Source organism: Sapajus apella, unplaced genomic scaffold (genome assembly GCF_009761245.1).
Source record: "Sapajus apella isolate SASKATOON/1434 unplaced genomic scaffold, GSC_monkey_1.0 scaffold67, whole genome shotgun sequence".
Lineage (NCBI taxonomy): Eukaryota > Metazoa > Chordata > Mammalia > Primates > Cebidae > Sapajus > Sapajus apella.
Genome location: NW_022437007.1, coordinates 3,349,699 through 3,370,657, shown reverse-complemented (window position 1 = coordinate 3,370,657; position 20,959 = coordinate 3,349,699). Strand labels below are relative to the sequence as shown.

General features: G+C 35.7%; 1 protein-coding gene across 4 annotated transcripts in view; it reads right to left on the bottom strand.

The window, feature by feature from the left end:
* FSTL5 (follistatin like 5) overlaps nucleotides 1-20,959 on the bottom strand; it is an 807,250-nt gene that overhangs the window by 265,933 nt on the left and 520,358 nt on the right. For all 4 annotated transcript variants that reach the window (XM_032248526.1, XM_032248528.1, XM_032248527.1 and 1 more), the window contains exon 7: nucleotides 11,927-12,093. In XM_032248526.1, the coding sequence (XP_032104417.1) occupies nucleotides 11,927-12,093 (167 nt within the window). The remainder of the gene's footprint in view (nucleotides 1-11,926; nucleotides 12,094-20,959) is intronic.

Below are 20,959 nucleotides of genomic sequence, written 5' to 3'. Positions count from 1 at the left end.
GTTGAAGAGAAATAAGAAGTATATTAATTATATTCTAGAGAAGAAAAATGTCAATAGCTGTATTTTTAAATATCTGGGTTTGATGGTATCCTCTAATGCACACTATATTAAAAAAATAACATGCTAGGTTTCTAAAATATTAAAAAACAATTTATCAGATTATTTTTATCAGTGATGTAAAATTTGGGTTCTGTTAGCAATGAATAGTCTAAAGGGCAAAAATAGCCCATATATATATTATATATATATATATGTGTGTGTATAGACTTTAAATTTATACTTTTAAGGAGAAAAGTTGTATTTTTACACTGCTTTAAATATTAAAATTCAGTAGTTCAGTTGGAAGTCTCAACTATTAAAATCTCTTAGTCTCTGAAATCTAGATATGACTTGAGTATATGACTTCTAATTTTGAAGTATAAGTATAGTACATATTCGGAAATCTTTTTTTATGAATAAGATAAAATAATAATATAAGATATAATAATAAGATATTAAGAGTATAATGGCTTTTAAAATTCAGACATATCATGAAAATTTTATTTATTATGTTTTGTTATGTTTCCTCCCATTGCTAATTTTGCTAGCTATGTACTAGAGAAAATCTACTGTTTTACAAACAAGAAAGTAATATGGAAAGCTACCTCACCTGCAATTGAATTCTGGTTGAATTAAAATTACAACGTCGATTGTTTATTATCTGTCTGTGTTTTTCTTTTCAACAGAATACTTTGCTTTAAATAGAGATCAGCTGTATATGCTATGAGCCACTCCAAATAAGTTGCAGAAAGAGAATTACCTTACAAATGGTCATCTTTTAACTAGGTCACTATTGCTTTTATTATTACTATTTTTATTTATTGTTTTCAATTGAGTGGTATGAGCTATTGATCCTTTGCTATGCAGAAACTGTTTAGTTTGATGTACTCTCATTTACCTATTTTTGCTTTTGCTATCTGTGCTTTTGGCATCATATTCAAGAAATTACTGCCAAGACCAATGCCATGAGCATTCCCCAAGGCTATGTTTTCATTTAGGAATTTTATAGTGACAGATATTTATTTAGATATTCATTTCATTTTGAGCTGACTTTTGTAGAAGGTGGAAGACAGAAGTCCAACAAGACTTTTTTGCATGTGAATATCCAGTTCTCTCAACAAGTTAAAGAAATGATACTTTCTCTAGTGTGTATTTTTGGCACCCTTCTAGAAGATCAATTGAACATCCATACATAGACCCTGTATTTTGTTCCATAGGTCAATATATACCTGTCTTTATGCTAGTGCCATGCTGCTTTAATTACTGTGGCTTAGTAGTAAGTTTTTAAGTAAGGAAATAAACTATTCTAGTTTTATTTCTTTTTTCTTAGTATGATTTTGGCTAGTCAGGGTCCTTTGCGGTTCCATATAAATTTCAGAATTGTTGCTTTTATTTCTGTAAAAAAAAATCCCATTAAGATATTGGTAAAGATTAAACTTGTTCTGTACATTTCTTTGAATAATATGGACATTTTAATAATACTTGGTTTTCCATTCACTGAACATGGAATGTCTTTCCATTTATTTGTGTCTTCTTACTTTCTTTTTGAATGTTAGGTTGATTTTAATGTATAAGTCTTTCACTTCTCTGGTTGAGATTATTCCTAAGCATTTTATTTTTTATTCTATTATAAATGAAATTATTTTCCTAATTTCTTTATAGATGATTTATTGTTACTGAATAGATTTACTCAAATCAACAACTGAAATATGTTAATTTGGTATATCTTTCAACTTTATTGAATTTATTTATTACCTTTAATGTGTTGGGGAGATGTGAGTGTAGTTTTAGGATTTTCTACACATATGATCATGTCATCTGCAAATATATATAATTTTACCTGTTCCTTTATAATTAGGATGCCTTTTAATTCTTTTACTTGCCTAATTGTTCTGACTAAAACTTCCAATCTATGTCGAGTAGAAGTGTTGAGAGTTGCATTTTTGCTCTGTTTCTGCTGGTAGAAAAAAAAGGTGTATTTTTCAACATCGAGTATGATGTTAGGGGTAGGATTTTTATATGTGATTTTATTTTGTTAATTCCGCCTATACTTAGTTTGTTTATAGTTTTTATGGTGAAAGGGCAATGCATTCTTTCAAATGCCTTTTCTGTGTTTCAACAACAGCCACACACACACACACAAAACAATTAAAAAAGAGTAAAAGAATTGAATAGATATTTCTCTAATAAAGACATACACATTTCCAACAGGTGTTTGAAAAAATGTTCAACATCACTAATCATCAGGGGAACTCAAGACCCAAGTACAATATGATATCACCTCACATGTTAGGAGAGATTCTATCTATCTATCTATCTATCTATCTATCTATCTATCTATTTATAAAACACTTGCTATCGCGTGTGTGTGTGTGTGTGTATGTGTGTTTTCAAGGATATACACGCTGTTGGGAATGTAAATTTGTACACCCACTATAGAAAACAGGATGGAGGTTCCTCAAAATATTAAAAAATGGAACTACGATACGATACAACAATCCCACTTCCAGGATAACTATAATAATTGAAATCACTATCTCAAAGAGATATCTACACACGCATTATTGTAGCATTATTCACCATAGTCAAAAAAGGAGATAACATAAGTGTCCATCAGCAGATGAATGGATATATATATATATATACATATATGTATATAAAAATAATATAATAAAATAATTATGTCTTAAAAAAGAAGAGAATATCTTGCCATAAGTCACAATATAGATCAACATGAAGGATATAATGCTGAAGGTAATCAGCCAGTTATAGAAAATAAATACTTCATTATTCTACTTATATGAGAAATCTAAAAAAGTCAAAGTCATAGAAACAGAGAGTAGAATGGTGGTTTCCAGGGGTTGCAGGAAGGGGAAACAGGGAGTTGTTTTTAAAGGGTATAAAGTTTCAGTTATGCGAGATAAATACATTTTAGAAATCTGGTATAAACAACATGCTGACAGTTGACATATTGTGTTGTGCACTTCGAAAAGTGTTAATTATACAGGAGTGCTGAGAAGAAAAAAGCGTGGTCCTTTTAAATGATACAGAAACGGGGAAGGAAGGGAAGTGCTGGGTAGACGGGGGTTTGAGCCCGGGCTAGGGCTCCACTCCCAGGGACATACGTCAGAACAGCCATTTTTGTTTTTCTGCCCAAATGTTGCATTTCCCAAAACCACCTGACCTATCACGCCCCCATCCTGTGCCTATAAAAACCCCCATTTCGACACCCAGGCAGCTGGACGTCGAGAGAAACACACTGACAGGTACTTGCACACCGACAGGCACCTGCACACTAGCAGGCCCGGGCACACTGGCAGGCCACCGACTGGCAGAAGGACACAGAGTTTTGCTCCAGCAGTTGGAGGAGAGCCCTGGCCGCCAAGCAGCCTGACTCCAGGGGAAAACCATCTCCCTTCTGGCTCCCCAATCTGCTGAGAGTTATTTCCACTCAATAAAACTTGCACTCATTCTCCAAGCCCATGTGTGATCCGATTATTCTTGTATACCAAGCAAAAACCTGGGGATACAGAAAGCCCTCTGTCCTTGTGACAAGGTAGAGGGTCTAATTGAGCTGGTTACCACAAGCTGCCTATAGACTGCAAAACTAAAAGAGCACCCTGTAACACAAGCCCACTGGGGCTTCAGCTGTAAGCATTCACCCCTAGACACTGCCATGAGGAAAGAACTCCACAGCCTTCCCATGAGTATGCTCCCTTAGAGATTTGAGCAGTGGGACACTGAAGAAGTGAGCCACACCCCATTGCATGCCCTGCAAGGGGGGACAAGGGAACTTGTCTCATTTCATAAAAGGTAGAGCTTATGTTAAGTGTTTTTACCTCAATTTTTAAAAACAGAAGAAATGAATTGTGGAGAAAAACATCTCTTTAGCACCTCTTTCATGATTACTGATTCTCATGGTTCTAAAAATGGCACCCAATGCACAAATTTGCTGTAAGACAAGAATAAATCCAAGGTTTGTCAGGTCTAATGTTTACACAATTCCGGCTTGGTCCTCTTTAAGAAAAATAATGTAAAACTATGAATACAAAATTGCCAGTGCCCCTCCTGTGACATGTCCAATCTATGCACTGAAGGGCACCAAATTTAGGTTCTGGTAGGAATACTAGAAAGATGTCTGTCTTATGGTATTTGAGACATGATTTTTTGGAAAGTTGGAGTCTAAATTCACACGTGCCACATCTTTTTCATTTACTAATTGGCTCCTGAATGTGCATATAAAAGTAGGTTTTATGGACAAAAGCTAAGAAGAACATGTTCTTATGGCAATAGTGGAGATCTTCTATAACTTTTGGAAAATTTCAATAAGCACAAAGACATCAATAGGTCCAGGCTGATGAGATCAGCTCAAAAAATAGCTACTAGAGTCAGATATGCAAAGAACAAAATTTCTAATGCAAACTATATTGACCTGTTAACAGTCAGCCCAAACAACTACACAACAGAACATCTGAGCCAGATGTTCAGATGACTAGAGGCAAAAATTTGGTCTAATTAAAAATCTTAAAACCTTTCTAATAAGAAAGATAATTCAGCATCTTGTAATTTACATGTGGACTCAGAATTTTAATTTCAAATTAGTATGTCTGCAAATTCCTTTCCTCAAACTGTTTATGAAACTGATGTTTATACTTCTTTTTTAGACGGTTGAGGTTCTCATGAAACCTGTTGTATTTCTCTTCCTTGACAACAGAAATAAATTCAGTCCTTACCAAAAAAAAAGTTTAGCATAAAAACACATCAATCTGAATGTCAATAAACAAATAAATAAGGCTTATTTAAGAAAAGGCCTATAAAAGCAAAACAAACAGCAAACAAACTGAAGGCTGGTTCAGTTTACCAAAGGTATAAAAATGGTATTCATAGTTGCTTAGATTTGAAATACATTAGATAATCATATTTAATCAATTCAGAAAAATAAATATATATATATGTGTATATATATATATATATATATATATATGAGACAGTTTATACTCTCTTGGATGGCCTTATATAGAGCAGTAAACATTGCTTGTTGTCACCAAATATCCATTCTTCTGTTCTTCCTTTGTAACAGAAAGCTAAGTAGTGTGCCTAGCTAAATGATTATGTTTACTAGCCTCACTGTTGTGATTTTTGTAGTTATTGCATGCCAGAGACCTTTAAATGGTTGTGGGATATCCAGGAAGACTCTTTTTAACAGCAACAATAAGTGTCCTTTATCTTTCACCTGTCTGGTACTGCTATGGAACTGGAATACAGATGGTTAGAATGTAGTTGATGGCTGGGGCTCCAGCAGCCCGCTTGAACCCTGAGATTACCTTGTGGATGGAAGCTATGGTCTTGGAATGCTAGAGAAAAAGATAAGTGATTGAGATCCAGATACTTTATGGAGCAAAAATCATGACAGCTGGATACAGTATGTTTTATAAAATAATAAAGTCCTATAACTTTAACTTATTTTTCCTCCAATCTATTCTACTCAATGCTGGAAACTAATAATAACACAGTTTAGTTAGATGGAGAGAAGGAAATACTAAGAGGAACAATGAGAAAACAATACAAATGTACAAAGATAACAGATAAAATTCACATGATATATTGACAGTTCAAACATTAGATCCCAGTGGTATAAGCCACATTATTATTTGTAGGAAAGTTGCTTAAAATATATGGTAATCAAACCAATTTGAGTTTCATGTAAATAGAGTGCCAAAATTTTCACAGATAGCATTGGAAGAATTCAATTAATGTCGAATTTCAGATAAACACAAATGATTATTGTAAGAGTGTATAATACAATAAAAATCTTTATGGCATATATGAAATTCAAATTTACTTGGGAGTCCTGTATTTTGTATAGCAACCCTACCTATAAAGTGGTTGAGTTATAGTAATATAAATCACATAACATTTTCTACAAAGAAATATTTTTTGGAGCTTACATTTAGTATTAAACATGATCAACAATGCCATATTGAATCAAAATACTAATTGACTGAGACAGAAGAAATAACATACATTTCATTGAACACACAGCATAACATTGAATTTTATGACAACTTCCTTATTACAAACGAATAAACTAAAGTTTAAATTTCTTTTACAAATCCATTGTAGGCATGTAACTAAGAAGTGGCAAAACTAAAATTGAAATCTACTTTAATATGACATAATTTGACTTGTGTATTGAATTTAGATTTTACTATACAAGTTACTGAATGGTGAGCAACTATAGATATTAGAAATACAATGCAGACAGTAATGTCTAAAATTTTTAGACCTAATTTCTCTCAAGTGAGAACAAACCAAGCAAAACAAATTCTGCTATGCAACTCCTCACTGACAACTTTCTTCGTCATGTGAACACATTCAAAACGGTTCTGCATTTCAGCTTTCCTTTGTCTTTCACCCTTGACTGCCAATCGTGACAACCAATTCTATTTTATTTCCTCTCCAGGTTTCTCTCAATACTATATATTAGTCTTTATGCTCACCTCAGCTTCCTTAATTCAGTTTCATTTACCAAAGGAACTCACAAACCAAGAACCAAATCTAAACAAGGCATTTTGCTTTTTTAGAAATGTGGGCATACAGAGGATTCAGAACAGAAATACAGGCAGCTGAGTGAATATAATGGCAGATTTTTAGTGCAGGGTTTATTAAAAGATTGCTAATCAAGAGAAAAGGCAGCATGATTCCCAAACCTTCCTTGAATTTAAAAATTAAAGAAATTCTTCAATTTCTCTATTTCCAGTGACTATTATAACTAGATAAAATTTGGTTCCAGCATTTCCTGTAAATTTCCCATCTTTCTTGGTATTATATGTAACCTAGTAGTCAATTCCTATTGTTTAAGATAGGTTAATGGCATCTGTACTCCTTGAATCATATATAAGGAGGAAGAGAAGAAAGGGGCAGGGAGGGGAAGAAAGGAAAAGAAAGAGAAAATGCAGATGTAGTTTCATATAAAACTCGCAATGTTCCTCATACAGTGTTAACAGATTTAAAGTGTTTTATCTCATTAATTCTCACCAAAAAAAAAAAAAAAGAATTAATTCTATTGTTATCTTCATTTTACAGATAAGGGTGCCGAGGCACAGAGAGTTTAAATAATTTTCTTGAGATCACATCATTCCTAAGTGACTGAAGATTAATTGGAATCCAGACAGTTTGAGTCTATAGCCCTTGTTGCAAACCAGTGTCATACTGGCTCCTGTAGTTTGGTGGTATACTTTTATTCATTTTATGCAACATATAAAAGAGACAAAATGAAAACCTTAAAATATCAATTGAATATCAATCGGACCCACGCATAATAGCACAGTATAGCAAATCTAGCTGTAGCATATAAAGGTTAGAATTATTTGGGATGTATTTTCCAAAAAGCACCACAAAACTGCGATTGCCTCACTTGTACACAGTAGTTAAACTCCTAATCTTGAGGCTATCTAAAAATCCTAGCACGTAATACCACTTAGTTCAGTGACCTTGGCTAAACAGTTATGTACCTCTATCTCTTTTATCATAAATTTTTAGGCCAGACATGGTGGCTCATGCCTGTAAACCCAGAGCTTTTAGAGGCCAAGGCAGGAGGACCGCTTGAGGCTAGGATATTAAGACCAGCCTGGGCAACCTAGAAGCCCATCTCTACAAAAAATTTTAAAAATAGCTAGGTTCAGTGGCTCACGTCTGTTTTACTGGCTACTTGGGAAACCGAGGTGGGAGGATCACTTGAGCCCAGGAGTTCAAGCCAGCCTGGGCAAGGAAACAGGTCATTTACAGGACAAAAAAAAAAGTTCACCCGTGTAAATAGGCAAAAATCCCTGCTTAATGGAGTTGTTTTACTTAGGACTAGTGAGATAATGAGGTAATGAGATAATGAAGTAATATTAACCCATCCAATTAAAGAAATAAAATCATATATGAAATGCATGAAAGGAGTAAATGTATGCACATGCGATTTCTTCTACACTCAAGAATTTAATGAAAATATTTTTAATTAAATATGGCAAATATAAAAATTAGGGGATATAAAAATGGGTAGCAGTTATGTTTTTAAAATACATCTATATTATTTTAATTGTTTGCAATCAGAATGTATTTTTGTATTGTCTAGGTGACTATATATTTAATCCTACCTAATAAACATATTTAGAAGTCAAAAAGGATATTACAAATTGTCATTGCTTTCCTTTGACATGAAAGGTACTTATTAATTTAACTTTATACAATTTAATGGGAATTAAATACATTTTTGTACAAATAGATAATGTACTTATAAGGTATATAAACTGACTCACATATGACCTTTTTGAAAGTCTATTAACACATAAGAATCCATATCTAACAATGAAAATTTCATTTTATGCAAATAGAATTATAGATGTTTCTTAATGTAATTAAATCTCAAATTAATTAGACCACATTCTTAATGGCAAACAACAGAACCCATTCCAGCTAGTTTCAAGGAGGCAAGAAATTTAATAAAGACTATTAGGAAGCTCATAGAACATTCAAGGGAGCAGAGGGTCAAGCGTAGGTTCTAAAATACCAGCAAAGATGTCCAAGCCACATATTGAAACTGGCCTATTGGAAACCCCATTGTAGCTGAGCACTGAACAGCTCCAGAGCATTTGTCACTATTGTCCTTGAAAAGAGTGTCCTCTTTCACAGGAAGAATGGTGGGGAGTATCCATTTTGTAAAACACTTGCATTTTCCTGTTCCTACTCATGAAATAGAATCTTGTTCACTGTTTTCTTTGTAAGATCCTCATTTATGTATCTGCTCCCTAAATACAAGGAGGACCAAGCAAGTAAGATTTTTCGTTTCCAACTCTGACAGCAAAAGTAATGGGGTAAGAACTGCAAAACGCTAAAGGTCTGTTCCAGAGGTGTTGGGTAACCAGAAAACACATCAAATATCCACTAGACAGTGCTGAAAAATGAATAAATAAATATATGTATTGTTTATTTACATAGTAAAGCTCTTATTCACAGATTTTAAGCATAAATATCAAACAAAACACAGTAAAATTTTACAACATTTATCACATTATATAGTTATATTGATAAATGCTTCAAAAGGTATTTTGATAATTTGACTGTTGATACTATAGTACTTAAAAACACTAGGAATATATTGGGAAATTGAATAAATATTCCTCTGTGAAAGATATCTTTGTACTTTGCTGTTTTAATTTTGAAAGTCTGATAGTTCTATGTACACTATATAATGGGAATGTTTGTTCAGCTTAACTAAATAGGGCTCAAAATGAAACTGAAACTTTCTAAATATTGAAAACGTTTTTAAAATTCTCAAAAGGTACCTGTTCTATAAAGTTTATCCAATAAAAATAAATCTATTGGTGCAATAACTTATTTAATATTTATATATATTTTAGAGACCTGACTTATACAGTGATCATTTTTTGAGAAATTTTGGATTTCTGAAACAAAATGAAGTATTAGGATGGAAATGAAATAATTTCTTAGATCCATGTACAAAGATGTATCCTCTTTTGGCCAGGCGCAGTGGTTCACACCTGTAATTCCAGCACTTTGGGAGGCCAAGGAGGGCTGATCACAACATCAGGAATTTGAGACTAGCCTGGCCAACATGGTCAAAACCCATGTCTACTAAAAATACGAAAAATTGCTGGGTGTGGTGGCACACATCTGTAATCCCAGCTACTCAGGAGGTGGAGGTTGCATGGAGCTGAGATCCTGCCACTGCACTCCAGCCTGGGAGGCAGAGCAAGATTCCATCTCAAAAAAAAAGTCCACTTTTGTAAGTTGCCCAGAGAATATCACTCATAGCATATACTTTCAAGTTATTCTAGAAATAATTTAAATGGCCTTATTTTTATTTTTGTGGTTTTCAGACCACAGTACCCTTGAATACATTAGGCTTATTGAAAAAAAATAGTGTTAAGTTTAAGAGTATGGATGGCAGTAAAAAATAAAAGATAGAGTTTAGAAATGACAACCCATTAAGGAAATCCACAAGTTGTCTCTCAAAGTAGCTTAAATGCTCCTGAGATAGTTCAATGTTCTTAGTTTCTTAGAGAATTAAGCATTATTCTCTAGTCTTTGAGAAAAGTTTCCACATATATGCAAACTTAGAAAAGCTCCATCAAAATAAAAAATGATAAAAGTTGAAGAAGCTCTGTGTTTTTGATATATTCTAGAACATTAAGCAAAAACATTAGGAACATGTAACAAATAGGAGTTTGGTCTTGGATCTCAGGCCTGTGTTTTGGGGGTTCTTTATGAAGCAGCAAAGAATAAGAGGAAAGGTGATGGCTTTTTTGAGTGATGATAAAAAAATATGAAAGAGAACGTGAAACTTCAAAATCACTAAGGTAGGGGATTGCCCCACCTGATTTCCACAGATACCCGAGAAGCACATCATTTTTACTTTTCATCTTGTAAGATAATGTTCACATTTCGACGCTCCCTTTAAACAGATAGCATGGAAAGAACAGATGATTGCCCTTGAGTTTGTTTTGTTTTTTGTTGAAATTTTGAAGCTGTGTTTTATTAAATTGATTTTAAATTCTGAATTTCTTAAACTGAACCTGAATAAAAAAAACCTGTTCTTTCATGCTGGGAAAATGTATTTTTGCTTTGATTAATATTTCTTGTTTCTAATACATTATGACATGCTGAAAGCAAAAAGCGCTTTTATTGTCTTCTGATTTGTCACAAGCTGAAGGCTGTTTCTCAACCGTAAGAATGTTAAATAAAGATTGTTGATAATTATAGATATTATGAGAGTCAGACCTTTGACATACAAACATTATTTCTAGCGATGATTAACCAAGACTAATAGCCTACAAAGGCTTCTGAGAGCTTTTTTTCTTGACCTACTCATTTATTGAGAAACTATCCAGCCCTTACTCAATAATAACATAGATGACTTCATGGGAGTTGGTATAGTCCATCTCGGCCCAGTGAACACATGACCCCAGACTGACCAATCAGAGTATTATATTCTTGTACTTATTGTAATAATTTCAGTGAAAGCCACGTGATGCCAATCATACAAATTTGTGATCTTTCTAGAATGTGTTTCATAGGTGTTAGAACATTATTAATAAGTAAATATGACAAGTATTAGTTTTTAAAATCCTTTCCTATTTAAAATTAATATATGCAAACATTAGAAATGCAAAAAGTGACAAAGAATATCTCTTGGAAGTAAGACTAATTCTATCCTGATCCTATCCCTATCCTTAAAACCAACACTGAATTGTTTCATAGAAATAGTTTTACAAATTTTTTATAAATTAACAACATATATTTTTAGCTGCATAGAAGCATTCCGTAAGATAATAGGATTTTTAAATATAAACATATATAAATATTATATTTTAATGTTAGCACATATAAATCCTCCTCACTGATTCTAATGGCTGTACATTCCTATTACATACAAACACACATACACTCATGCAGTCATATTTCCTATTGATGGCATTCTAAGTTTTCCTTTCACAGAATTGTGAAGGTGAACAATTTCATACATATGTACTTGAATCCACATATAGGTTTATTAATAGGAATAAATCCTAGATGTGGATTTATAGGATAAGAATATTCACATGTTAAAACTTATAGATATTTTCTGTAAAGATTTTGTACCAATTTATTTTCTCACCAATACATTGCCACATAACCTTTTTACCACACCAATACAAATAATTTGAATAATTCCAAAGGACCTATAGTGCACCTCTCACTAAGTAGACTGGTTATAGCAATGTTCCAATAATTGTCTTTTACTCTGCATCCAATATTCATTAAGCTCCCCAGACATCACAATCTAGAGTAGATCATGTGAAATATACACATTATAAAGCTACTCTATTTATGTACTTACATTGATGTCTTCCAAATCTAAAGTATTTAGAATAATGTTGTTCCTTTTCCAAATGATGGGAGGTCTCAGCGTTCCTTGAATGGCACAGCTCAGAACGGCGCTTTGTCCCACAGTTGCTGCAGTGATGCTTAGTTTCTGATCTTCTGGCAGACTCAATTGGATCACTTCTGTAAAGATAAAGATACAGTGTCAGTAATGTTGATAATCCATATAGTTTTGTAAGGTTAAGTGGTATAAAGTTTCTGAATACTAGTAATTAAGGCTTTTAATTTGAATAAAAGGGAAAAAAGCTTGTGATGAAATGAAAAAAGAGAAAATTGTTTCCAATAAAAGGTCAGAATAACATTTCAATTTAATTGATTGACAAGCATCCTCATGAGGCAAAGAACTATTAAGCATGAAATGAATATCAGAAGTAGAGTTATAATAAGCCTGGCAGATTGCACCCAAAAGAGAGATAAATTATTTAACTGCCAAAACGACATGTAGTGTGTCATGGGCACTGGAATAAAAATGATGCTGTTTATTCACTGGTAGATTTATATTGTAGGTAAGGTGAGATCATCGCTGGCTGGCTTCAGAGAACACTAGCACAATGGAATGGGTAAAATACATCTTTATGCTGGGAAACATATTGACTCTGAAGGAATAAGATTAGTTTGGGAAGTTGAAGAAGTGAAAATCTGAAGTTCACTGACCAAACAGCAATTAAGTAAAATTTTATCAGTTCTCTTTTTCAGATCATATTGGAATTGAATTATTTCATCATTCTTAAATTTTAAAATTAAATATAATATTTAAACTAACCAGTGTACACATTACTACTGAAAATTTCTGCCAACATACATATTTCTGTCTATTGCTGGACAACATTATTGAAATCTTTCCTTTTGGTTTTCAGACAATCCTTACCAACTAGGAGAATTATCAACTGTGTCATTGTCAATTACCATGAGAGAAGAGTAGGATAATATCTACCAATTCTGCATCCATGTAAAAACTGCCCTTTGGTTTCCTGCTGGCATTCACAGACATGAAGTTTTCTACATTATGACGTGAGTCTTGCTTTTGACTTTGTTCAGTCTCGATCACGTTAGAAATACCTCAAATGACTATTCTGACTTAAATGTTGACGTAGAGGAGTGAAATAATGTAAATATCCAATAAAGAGTTATTTGGTTTTTAGTACCATCACAAATTGCAATGCCAAACATGGTTTATGTGTTTGGATTAAGGCCTGGATTAAACATGTAATCCATCACCCCCTCAACACACACACACACACAACACACACACACACCCACACACACACACACACACACGTTAAATGTTGCATAATCTGCAGTGTTACCACTGGCTGACACCTCATTATCTGATTACATGAAACAAATATACTGACACTCATATTCTGTTAAATTGTATCTAATCTTTAAACCTAAAGTCACACTTATTTAAATTATCAATATTTTGTGTTGTCAAAGTGAATGGAAATGATCTTGCAATTAGGATAAATCTACTAGAGAAAGGCTCAGCCCAAACTTATTCTTCGGTTTGTTACATCACCCAAAATAGAGACAGATAATCAGATAAAAATGGGTCACAAACATCTTGTCCATTCCTTTGTGTAAAGAGTCTACCCTTGAATTACATTTATCCATATTCCTTTTATTTCAATGCCTCCTTAGTAATAAGAACATAGGAAAGGCTGGGCACGGGGACTCAAGCCTATAATTCCAGCACTTTGGGAGGCCAAGGCAGGCAGATCGCTTGAGGTCAGGAGTTCGAGCCTGGCCAACATGGTGAAACCCCGTCTCTACTGAAAATACAAAAATTAGCCAGGTATGGTGACGCAGGACTGCAGTCCCAGCTACTCAGGAGGCTGAGGCAGGAGAATCTCTTGAACAAGAGAGGTGGAGATTGCAGTGAGCCAAGATCGTGCCACTACACTCCAGACTGGGCATTGCAGTGAGACTTCATCTCAAAAAAAAGAAGACAGGGTATATTTACAGTCTGTTTTACATTATTCATATGACATGTCTCTATCATATATCATATATGTGTACACATACAAAACCACACAGAAACAAAAACACACACATACACTCCTATAGAGACGTATACATAAATAAGTAAAACATTGTTCAATTAAATAGAAACACTGAAAGTTGAAATCTGCAGACAGTATTTATGTCTTTGTTTAATGTTACAAACTTACAGAAAGTGAGAAAATTATAAAAGTAATAGCATCGTGTAGAGTATCATGTAAGAATTATTAATAATTTCCCATTTACATTCCTGAATTTCAGCTTCTGGTTCCTCATTAAATTATAGAGGAGATAATGGGACATCTGGTTCTAAAAACAGCATGTGAACATTGGCTATTCTGCCATTTAGAAATACAATTGCTACTAAGTTACCCTGGAATCTCTTCACTAACCTTCCGCATCTGTTATTAGGTCCCAGGCCATTTGAATTGGTTGTGCTTTTTATAGTTATACATTACAATGGTAATTAGATAATATAATCATCTTAGAATAAATGCTGAGATTTGGCATAACATTATGTGGGCAATCTTTCTAAAATGTATTTTTTTAGAAGATGCGTAATTAGAATAAAGAATTACTATTCACCAGAAATATTAACATGTACAGAAAACTTGTTTTTTAATGTTATGGCTATATTTTATGATTTTAAATATTTTTCTTGGTAAAAGATATTTTTAAATAACTATATTTGATAATTTCTTAGATTTGTTTTCTGCATATTTCACATTTTATGTTTTACCTCGCCTCTACTATGTTGTACAGAAAAAATACACCAAACCAATTATGTTTACTGGTTACAACATGATTTATTTTAGCTACAGAATTGCCATGCCCATCTTTACTTGTCTTGTGATAGTCATTAAGAAGCACAGATTAGCACCGATTTAATAATACAAATTAAAAATATTAAGAATATTTATTCTTAAATTACATCAAGAATGCTTTATTATTGAATGAAATGCTTATAAAATGTCCAAATTATAAGTTTTGTAGATACACGATCATTTCTTCTAGAAATGTATTACTACTTGAAACAATAACTACGAATCAAGTTGTAATTTAATATAAATGATTTTTGTATCTATTATTGTATATTGTCTCTGAGTGTGTGTGTACATTTTAGTGACTATAGTTGCTACTTTAAAGAATTTTGGAACAAAATATTGAAAAGAATATTTTCATAACTATGGTTAATCCATGTTTTCTTCGATATATATTAATAATGACATTTCATTTTATCGCATTCTTTCTGCAAACAGCTTATGCTAGTTATGTACGGAAACTATCTTCTCAACAAATAGCACCAACCAGTTTATATCCCTCTGCATCCTTTCTGCTCTAATGATCTCGACATGTATCTTGTGCTGAGAGTCAACTGGTGCCCAACAAAAGGTAAACACTTATATTCAAAGTATAACATGTGGTAGAGTGTTTTGACACACTTCAATACTTTTTGCATCTATAAACTTTGCCTCCTGTTGAAAGCCTTCTCAATTATTTAAGGCAGAATTTTAATGATTTTTTTTTGAACTCACATTACGAGGACAATTACTACCTTTTTAAACCAGCTTTTGATTTTGATTACTTAGGGAAGTTAAGAAGTAAGTAAAAGTTCCCCACTGTGAATCCCTCTCTATGCTTTCTCATTTTTATAGCCTGGCTTAGAGAAAAATTAAGAGCTTGCTTTAAAGGAATAAAAAAATTGAAGTGGCTGCTAAAAGAATCTGAAGCCAAAGAGAAAAGCATAGTTAAGTACAACTTTCAACATGACTAGTGGTCATTTATGAGGCATTTATTTCAATGGTAACTAGGTCCTACCAGTAGTAAAATACTTTTGGGTAAAAATCTGATACAATTTTTGTTAAGTTTTATTTTAAGCTCAGGAATACATGTGTGGGTTTGTTACATAAATCAATGTGTGTCATGGGGATTTGTTGTGCAGATTATTTCATCACCCAGGTATTAAGCCTAGTATCCGTTAGCTACTTTTCCTGATCCTCTCCTTCCTCCCACCCTCCATGCTCCAATAGGCCCCAGTATGTGTTGTTCCCATCTATGTGTCCATGTGTTCTCATCATGTAGCTCCCACTTATAAGTGAGAGCATGTGGTAGTTGGTTTTCTGTTCTTGCATTAATTTGCTAAAGATTATGGCCTCCAGCTCTATCCATGTCCCTGCAAAGAACATGATCTTGTTCTTTTTTATGGTTTCATAGTATTCCATGTTGTATATGTACCACATTTTCTTTATCCAGCCTATCATTGATGGGCATTTAGGCTGATTCCATGTCTTTGCTATTGTGAACAGTGCTGCTATGAACATTCGTGTACCTGTGTCTTTATAATAGAAGAATTAATATTGCTTGGGGTATATAGTCGGTAATGGGATTGCTGGGTCAGTGGGAGTGTAAATTAGTACAACCATTGTGGAAGACAGTACGGCAATTCCTCAAAGACCTAATATTATGTGATTTTAATACATATAGAAAAAAACAAATATTATGAATATTTGTGAAATACTAGTTTAAAAAGGATGACTTTAGAAACTTTGATTAAAGGTTTCTTTTAAAATCATAAGAAGAATAAGCTTTTCATAATCAAGATTCTGCTCTTCAAAATATTGACATCTTTGAAGTCCCTAAATATAGACTTATAGACTTATGTTAAATATTTCATTAAATCTGTTTAAACACTAGACTCATAATCTTATATTCTGATCACACCTATAATTCCTATTATAAAAATGAAGCCTAGAATAAATTTTGTCAGTTATATTTCCTAATAACAAGCACTTTACCTTTCTCTACTTCAGTAAAGAAACTGCTAATTAAATGCAGGCAGTAATATAATATTAAGTCAGAAATAGATCAAAAAAAGAAAATCACTTAGAAACCATAAATGGAGTAAGTTAATTATTCTTATATTAAGATAACCACATTACTTAATAACAAGGTTTTTAACTAACAGGGAAATTCTAATGGCATTTTTTGTCAAGAAATAGGTGATTTCAAAATAAATATTAATTCTTGCATGATTTAGACATGCCAATATATACACAAATTTGTTATGATAAAATGCCTAGAATCTTTGAGACTAAATATCTACCTGTTAAATATTATATGCTTTTATTATCATTGGTCTTATAAAATTAAAACAATGTTCCAGAAAGTTTGTTTTGGTAACAAGAGACTACATAAATTGGACTAACATATTCATAGAAGTGAAACTGCAGCAAACAGACACGTAAACAGTATGAATCAAATACAAACGTTGTAAGCTAGTGAGCGCAAATTCACCACCGAGACAAAAGTAAGCCAATTCAGAGGGTCGTTTATTGCTGGCGGCCACAGAAGACTCGAGTTTCTCTAACCCATGGCCCCGAAAGGAGGGTGTCAAGACCTTTTATACTCGTAAACCACCTCCTGGGCAGGGGTGGGGGCGAGGGGTTTTGGACATTCCAAGGGCCCGTGGACTTTGGACATTCTGTAAACCACTTCCTGGGCGGGGGTGAGGGTGAGGGGCTTCCGACATCCCGATTGTTACTTAAGCGGAACATGCAAGATTGTTGCATAGGTACACGTGTTGTAGTGTGATTTGCTGCCTTCCTCCCCATCACCTACATCTGGCATCTCTCCCCATGCTATCTCTCCCCAACTCCCCACCCCCCACTGTCCCTCCCCTATTTCCCCCCAACAGACCCCAGTGTGTGATGCTCCCCTCCCTGTGTCCATGTGTTCTCATTGTTCAACACCCGCCTATGAGTGAGAACATTCGGTGTTGTATATTCTGCTCTTGTGTCAGTTTGCTGAGAATGATGGTTTCCAGGTTTATCCATGTCCCTACAAAGGACACAAACTCATCATTTTTGATGGCTGCATAATATTCCATGGTGTATATGTGCCACATTTTCCCTGTCCAGTCTATCATCAACGGGCATTAGGGTTGGTTCCATTTTTTAAGTCAATGACTCGATTTGTGGTCCATGAACTGCTTATGGTCTTTCCCGTGGCCCCCTGGATGACTGTTTTACTGGATAGTGGTCCCAGAGGCTGAGTAAGGACTGAGTGGGCTGCCCTGCTGTCTATGAAAAGACTGATAGTTTGCTTCCAATCTTTAAAATAACCCTGGGCTCCAGGGTGCTTAACAAATAAGAGCCCTGGCCCTGTCAATCCTGACTTTTTAAATTGAAGATAGCCCTCCATGGCTTTCCCTAAGCGGTTACTAGTCTTTTCCTCTTGGGGCACTCATTTTTTCTATTGTTTCTCTTTTTTACAGTATGCCCATTGGTTTCTTCCTAACGGAGGCCAGGCATCCCGGGGGCCCTTTTGCAAAGCCCCCTGCTCTCAAGAAATGACTCATGTCTTCTGAAGGGCTGCTATTACTGCATTAGTAACTTTTTTGTCTTATACGACTCCAGGAGCATCTCTGTTATTAAAAACCTTCTGGGCAATTTCCAGCAATTGGATTAAATTTATTCGCTGGAATCCATCTAGATTTTGTAACTTTTTCCTGATATCTGGGGCTGACTGGGAGACAAAGGCTAAGTTAATGGCCCATTGATTTTTCAGGGCCTCAGGGTCTATAGGAGTATAGGCTCGGTACGCCTCTCGTAGGCCTTCCAGGAAAGCAGCCGGTGACTCCTGCAGACACTGAGTCACTGTTTCTACCTTGGAGAGGTTGATGGGCCTCCTAGCCACCCTCTTAACCCTCGCTAAAAGACACCAGTGAAAAGTGTCCAGAGCCTGGTGACCACCCAAGGTGTTGGGTTCCCAATTGGGGTCGGGTAGAGGGAAAAACCTCTTCAATTCGGTCCTGGTTCTCTTCTACTGTTCCTCCCCCTGGACCTATGATGGCTTTCAGGGCTTCCTGTCTAATTCTGCCTCTTTCCTCTGTGGTGAACAGAATCAGTAATAATTGTTGACAGTTGTCCCAAGTGGGGCTATGAGTCTGGAGTACAGATTCCAAGGGCCCTGTCAAAGCCTAGGGTTTCTCAGAGAAGGGGAGATGTTGAGCCTTCTTACAGAACTTAATCCATGTTAAAACCCCGCCACTGCCTCAAGCTCCCCAGCCTCCCCAGCACAACCCCCTCCTGGGGAACTTTCCATCTCAGCAGGTCCCTAACCCTCTGCCTCTCAGCATCTTAGCAGTTCCCAACCACAACCCTCTCCCGGGAACTATTAAACTCAGCAGTTCCCACCTCCCCTCCTGCACAGCCCCTCACACTGGATGCATCTGCTGGCTTTCAAGCCATAAAAATCCCTTTTGCCACACCATGGGTGCTGCACACCAATTTTGGGTGCAGCCCGGCAGCTTTTCCCTTGCTCTTAATAAAGCTTATTCCGGCACCTGGTGTTTCAGCCCTCTTTTTAATTTCTATTACCTTCCTGTTATATAAGTCACTTGACGAGAAGGCGATGTGAACAAAGAATGAGCCACCCCGATTGTCTTCTCCCATTGGGGGCGCCTTTCGGAGAGGAAGGACTGCAGGTGTGTGTGGAGACCTGCTGCCGGTGTGCAGGGGGGACATGGGTTATTTCCTGTCCGGTGGGTGCTGAGGCCCTGGTTCAGAGGGCCTTGAGTACGGTGTAGGTAATTCCTGATTCTCCACTGGGGAGGGAAGTATGACTGGCGCAGAAGGGACTCCCTTAGGGCCTGCCAGCATAGCTTGTAATCCAGCATGCTTTATGCAGCGTTTAAGCCAAGAGGGGGGCTGTTGAACTAAGCCTAGCCACTGGTCAATGTATGGAAACTGATCTGAGTGCCCAGAGGAGCCTGTCACCACATTCCATACAGCATGGGTCGCCTTGGGATTATATGTCCTGGAGTCTGGCCACCCCACCTCAAATGATGGCCACTCCAATTTACACAGGGTGCAGAGTTTTTCCGGGGTTAGTTTTACCCCATATTGGCCTGAAAATCTAGCCTTGAAATTGGCTGTCATGCACTGGAGGGGGGTACAGGGCTGGGAACTAGAAGATCCCATCTGGTTTTTTGTTATTTTTTTCACCAATTCAGATGGAAAAGTTCTGCTGTAGAGAGAGCCAATCCTAAGCAAGACAAATTATACAAAACATAAAGTCCTATATAGCCCTCAGCTCCTAAATTTCCCCAAGAGGCTTTCCTCCATTTAAGATTGGCCCCACTGAGGATTTAAACCAACAACCTTGCAGTTGCAGGCCCTGCACCTTAACTACTGTCCTAGCAGGCCATTTGCATTAAAGGTGGGCAGAAACCTTCCTTAAGCCGTATTTTGGATGCAAATACTGCACCCCAAGGCAGTGTGGCCTGCCTGAAACCCGGGCCAGGCTGGTGGCTGGCAGAGAAAAAAAAAAGGTTTTTGCGTCAGTTTAAAACTGAGCACGCCACCGCTGGGCCGGCTGCGAGTTCCCCGCCCCTGAGGCTTTTGGTCGCCTTGACACTGGGACCCTAAAAAGCATTAAATTCATCTCTCCCTATCTCTCTGTTTTCTCATTCTCTCTCTTTTTTCTTCTTTTTGTCTCTTTTTCTTCCTACTTTCTCTGTCTCTCTCTCCCTCCCCTCTCTCTGTCTCTCTCCCTTTTGTCTTTCTGTCTCTCTTTTTTTTTTTTTTTTTTTTTGAGAGAAGAGATAGTTACTCCTTTTTCACCTTATTTAAGGTTTGATTCCCTAAGACAGAGAAAAAACTACGCCCAAATCATCGGGGCCAGAATTTTCTCTCGGACTTGAAAAAGAAGAAGAATGAGGCCTCAGTGATAGAAGAAGAAGAAGAAAAGGAAAGAGAACAGAATTATTTCCAGGGATGTAAACTCAATGAGAGTTCCTTGAAGTCAATGACCACTTAGGCAATGGAGAATATTATCCACCTCAAGAGTAGCAGGTCTAAACCACTGTATATCAGCTAGTAACTGCCTCAGGAAGCTAGAGGACTTACAATAAAGACAGGCCACATGAAAGATAGACGGACATAGGGTGGGTGTCCCCTGAGGGAGACCAGTCTGATGCCTGCCCTTC